Source organism: Aquarana catesbeiana, linkage group LG06 (genome assembly GCF_042186555.1).
Source record: "Aquarana catesbeiana isolate 2022-GZ linkage group LG06, ASM4218655v1, whole genome shotgun sequence".
Classification (NCBI taxonomy): Eukaryota; Metazoa; Chordata; class Amphibia; order Anura; family Ranidae; genus Aquarana; species Aquarana catesbeiana.
In genome coordinates, this window is record NC_133329.1 from 78,088,294 (window position 1) to 78,094,208 (window position 5,915).

General features: G+C 38.7%; 1 protein-coding gene across 1 annotated transcript; it reads left to right on the forward strand.

Annotated features, from left to right (window-relative positions):
- Nucleotides 1–3,945: 3,945 nt before the first annotated feature.
- On the forward strand, nucleotides 3,946–4,872 carry LOC141148016 (olfactory receptor 9G9-like). Its single transcript, XM_073635173.1, has one exon. It carries the CDS (start codon nucleotides 3,946–3,948, stop codon nucleotides 4,870–4,872), a length of 927 nt encoding a protein of 308 aa, XP_073491274.1.
- The last annotated feature ends 1,043 nt before the right edge of the window (nucleotides 4,873–5,915 follow it).

A 5,915-nucleotide genomic window follows, 5' to 3' on the forward strand; every position in this document is an offset into this window, starting at 1 on the left:
TGGCATGGTTGTGGCAAATTATAAAGCACCGTGGGAGTTATTTACTAAAGGAAAACACACTTTGCACTGAAAGTGCAAGTGGATTTGCCTTTACCCCATTTCAGTGTAAACAACAACTTAGTCCAAAAAATAATATTGAGCATTGAAAAAAGAAGCCACACATTGTTGGATAGAAAACTTTTTACTCTGTGTACATTCACATGTGCGTTAGAAAATTTTTGGTAATAACATTTTTGTTTTTGACAGTACAATTATCCTTTTTTGTGTTAAAACAGGCATGTTTAAAACCATAAAACAATACACAACTCAGGAACTTACAAAGTTCAACTTTGAAAAAGTGAAGGCAATATCAGACATTAGTATGTCCAAACTGTGTTGATCTTGCCTTCATCAGATGGGGTGATGTCATCCCTGTGAAAGCCAAATTTTGAAGATGCACAAAAATTGAGAGTCAAAATGGGGATTTCCCCCCTGATCCCATGCCTGTCAACATGTGCTAGCTCCCATCATGGGGTATCAATGGACATGTTTTGGGGGTGCAACCCCTTCCTCTCATCTATCTTATTTGCGAGGAAGGGGTTGCACCCCCTAAACGTGTACCTTGATATCCCGTGATGGCAGATAGCACATGTTGACACACTGTGTGCATCTTCAAAATTTGGCTTTCTAAAAAATATTTAAAATGTGTTAAAATACGAAAAATAAAAATAAACTAGAAGAATTTTGTTGTTTTTTAGATTCTGCCTAAAACATCATTGATGTCTTCCTTGATCTTTTGTAAATCACGATTGCACACCATGATCTCCCCGATGAGGATGTGTGCACTTTCACTTTTAATGGGAATATTCTTCCACAACATTCACATCACCTAAAATTCAAAAACACCATGTACTGTATTATAAATATGCAGGCATCCATCTTTTACCTGAAGCTGTGGTCTCAGACACTTACCTGTTGTGGTCAGTATTTCACCCACTTCATAAACCTCTCCTTCCTCCACATCTTCAGGTTGTGGTGTGGGGATTTCCTTTTCTTTTGGAGGTGGGGGGTCCCTGGTGTCCTCAGATGTCCCGAGTCTTTTCTCCCCTATGTGAATAAAAAAAAGGTATACTTAGCACACAGATATTTGAGGCAAGAAATAGTAATATGAAACATTGCTTGGAAGTGTACAATTTTAACTTGGTGCATCAGTGGCCTATACTGCTTATAGATTGAGGCCTATATTGGGACAAGATTAGGAGTTTAGCCTGACATTAGGGTTTGTCTTGTGTTGTGTCTTGCAGATAAAATGGATCTATTGAATGATCAGGACTTTAACCCCATATTCATTGATATGTACAGGGAGCTGCCCTGTCTGTGGCAAGTAAACCACCCCTTTTATAACAATAAAACAAAGAGGAAGGCAGCACTGGATCAATTGCTGGAATTTGTGAAGCCGGTGATGCCCACAGCAGACATCCCCTATTTGAAGGCCCTAATTGGTGGCATGAGAAGCACTTATATTAGGGAGCACAAGAAGGTCCAGGATTCCCAGGAAAGTCTCAGCCAGGAGGAGGCTGTGGAAAGCGGCAGCCAGGAGGTGGCGGAGTAAGTGGCAGCCAGGAGGTGGCAGGGGTAAGTGGCAGCCAGGAGGTGGCAGGGGTAAGTGGCAGCCAGGAGGTGGCAGGGGTAAGTGGCAGCCAGGAGGTGGCAGGGGTAAGTGGCAGCCAGGAGGTGGCGGGGGTAAGTGGCAGCCGGGAGGTGACCAGGCCCAGTAGCCTGCCTGAATCCCAGGTCCTTCCTCTTTCCAAAAAAAGTCCCAGGATGAGGAATAACCTGGAGGAGGCAGCACTTGGCCTATTTCGGAAGGCTACTGCAGCCCTCAGAACCCCCCCAATATTCAAGAGGACTATGCCTACATGGCAGCCTGCAGGAAATGGAGGAGGGCCAATGCCTCTTATGTGAGGAAGTTATGTTACAAGCCCTAAATAAGGGGTTGAGGGGCGAACTCACAAGCCAAAGCCACGTTTGTGAGTTCAACCATGGTCCTCCTCCTCCTCCTCTACCTCCACCTCCTGCCACAACTACAACACCAGAGCCACAGCCTGGAAGGAAGTGTGGAAGGAAGACAAGAAAGTGATGGCCTGGGTTCAGTCTGGCCTGACAAAAGATGCAGGCTGTTGTAAGACCACAGCCTGGGGACAGATATGTCATCTACTGCTGTTCCTGATCTCTTGTACTCCTGGACAGGATTGTGCTCACTATTATAAGGCTTCCTCAGGCCACCAATTTTGACTGTAAAATAATTGATGTCTGCCCTGGGGTACAAAGGCTTTGCAAATTTCACCAGTTTCTCCAGCGTTGCCTTCCTCTTTATTTTGTTATGACCCATAATAAATGGCTATTTATTTTTCACAAATACTTGCCTATGTGTTTTACTTCAAAAAGGACAGTTTGTTTGTGAGTAGGCAGGTACATTTTAAAAATACAATGTTAAATTAACAAGGGGCGCCAACACCAACCTCCATGAGGTTAAAGAATACAAGATAATAATGGTGTTGTGGTAACTTGACACAAAACGAAAGAAAAAATTATGGAGATCACTATAAAAAAAAAAATAGGAGATCTGGATAAAAAAAACAAAAAAAACAAAAATTCTAAACATTATTATGGAGATCTGACAAAAAAAAAAAAAAAATAGGAGATCTGGATAAAAAAAAATATATACAAAAATTCTAAACATTATTATGGAGATCTGACAAAAAAAAATTATTTATGAGATCACGAAAAATAACAAAGAAATCAGTTTGTCAGAACTCTGTGTGAATATCAGCAGCAAAACAACTTCATTATTCTAGCATTATAAAGAAGAAGAGAATGCGCTGCATTAAAAGATTTTAAAATTTGCAGTGTGACGAATGTGCTATCTCCATTACAAACGCTAGTTTTACCAAAACGAGCGCTTCCGTCTTGTACTTGATTGAGAGCATGCGTGGGACTTTGTGCGTCGGAATTGTGTACACACGATCGGAATTTACGAGAACGAATTTTGTTGTCGGAAAATTTGAGATCCAGGTCTCAAATTTTGTGTGATGGAAATTCCGATGGAAAATGTCCGATGGAGCCTACACACGAAGGAATTTCCGACAACAAGCTCCCATCGAACATTTTCCGTCGGAAAATCCGACTGTGTGTACGGGGCATAAGTGTTCTCATTTTGCATCCCACAGTAGTATGAATCTGAACATTTTATTTTTGTGATCCAAAGGACACCGCACATGTCAACCAGCCCTTAGTGTTATGTGTAGCTGGCTGTGAGCTCCTCTGAAGAGAACTTTATGCATATTTGTTGGGGGAGAGTGTGGCATCAGGAATATATAATATAATATTATATATATAGATATATATATATATATATATATATATATATATATATATATATTATATATAATATATACATACACACACACACACTGCATCAGCAAGTCCTAAAAAAATTGTATAAAGATATCTATGTTTTGATTGTTTTAAAAGAGAAATTTCTCTTTTTAGATATGTATGTTTACAAAAATTGTCACACTTTGAGCTTCATAAAGTGGTGCAGACATGTTATGGTTTTAAGAAGGATAAAACCTGAGGTTCTACAGATTTAGAAACAAGATGATAATTTTTAATATCCAATTATATCCAACTAATTATACATTTATTAGACTATAATAGTAAAATGTCATAAAATGTATTTTGCTTTGATTTTTACATTTTCATCACCTTACCTGGTTAGAAGCGTAACCCCATGGTGAGGACTGATTCCTGAATGTTGTGAATTTCACATCTATATATTCAACCCAAGAGATAATCAAAATAATCCTCATCAGATTTCTGTACATGTATGCACAGAACATCTTTATATCATTTTAACTCTTCTCTTTTAAAAAAAAGTCTTGCAGAATATTATAGGAATATCTTATGGAAAGCAACAAATCTATGCTAGAATTCTACATTTTGCCATTCTTCATGAAAGCTGACAATAAACTGTTTATATTCAACATTGTCTTCTTTTTCCTAATCTATTTCATTGGAATTCTGGTAAACCTCATTATCATTACAGTGATATGTTTGGATTTCCATTTGCACAGCCCAATGTATCTATTTATCTGCAACCTGTCCATTATTGATGTATGCTACACAACTGTTAATATTCCAAAACTTCTCTACATTTTACTCTCTGGGAATAACATCATATCCTTCACACAATGCTTTATCCAGATGTATTTTATTTTTCTATCAGGCATTACTGAGATCACAATTATATTTATAATGGCGTATGATCGATATGTTGCCATTTGTTACCCTTTAGAATATCACCGTATACTTAACAAGAAAATCTGCATATTATTAACAATGGTCATCTGGATCAGTGGTTTTTTAAATTCATCTTTACTTACAAGTTCCATCTTAAAAATGTTCTTCTGTTCTTCTTTTACCATTCACCAGATCTTCTGTGATGCTAAAGCTCTCATCAACATTGCCTGCGGTGGCACTGAAATGTTTTACATCATAATGTATATAGAGTGTTTAGTATTTGGGCTATGTCCAGTTATGTGCAACTTGACATCATATGTACAGATTATCAGGGTCATACTACAAATTAAATCTAAGGATGGCAGAAAAAAAGCCTTCTCCACCTGCTCATCCCACCTCATAGTTATGGCCATCTACTATGGATCTGGTACAGCTGTGTACATGACCCCACCATCAGATCGCTATAACCTACTGGAACAGATCTTAACAGTGTTCTACACTACAGTGGTTCCCATGTTGAACCCTCTCATATACAGTCTACGAAACAAAGAAATAAATAATTCTTTGCAGAAATTGTTGCCATATTACTAACAACACAATGTTTACTCAAGCTTTGAGACTTCTGTTTGTGTTCATACATTAGTAACAGTAGCCTGACGTATATGAAGAGACCTAAGTCTTCCACAAATTAGATGGAAAGCAGAGCTACAAACATTATAATAAATAGACTGCCTATTCATGTTTCCAACATTAGCACATGTGGATTAGTAAATAAATCAACTAGTGTGGCGCTAAATTAATACAACATGATAGGAAATATACCGCACTTAATGTGCATAAAACTCTAATATAAATTAATTATAAAAATCTTAATTGAGAAAGTGAAAAAATGTGAAATAAATGCAAAGTTACATTTCATAAAAAAATACACCAACAATAAAACGAGTGTGTTGAAAAAACAATATTCAAATCATATAAGCAAATAATAAGTCCCAATTCATGAATTAAAAAAACAAAAAAATAGGTAATTAATGTGCAACATCCCAAAAAATGTATACTGTATATACTCGAGTATAAGCCAAGTTTTTCAGCACATTTTTTTTGTGCTGAAAGTGCCCCCCTCGGCTTATACTCGAGTCACTGCGATCTACCTACCTGATCAGTGTGTCATGCAGTCAGATCTGATCAGCCATCCAGTGTACAAAAGCCGCGCCCCCTCCTCGTCCTCGATAGGGGAACACTCAGTTTCCCAGCAGAGAGTCAGTGTTCAGCCAATCACGGACGTCCTCTCGTACTCATTACACAGACGAGGACAAGAGGATGTCTGTGATAGGCGGAACACTGAACACTGACTGCTGGGAAACTGAGTGCTCAGCCTATCACGGACGAGGAGGAGGTACGGCTTTTGTACACTGGATGGCTGATCAGATCTGACTGCATGACACACTGATCAGGTAGGAGGCTTTTGTACACTGGATGGCTGATCAGATCTGACTGCATGACCATAGTTGCCAACATTGCAAAAAAAATATGTGGGACACTTTTTTGGCTGTAGGCGGAGCCGTACAATAATTAGGGGGCAGGGCATTTGTTTGTAGGCGTGCCTTAGCAAAAAACCGCAGCGCGCGAAGTGC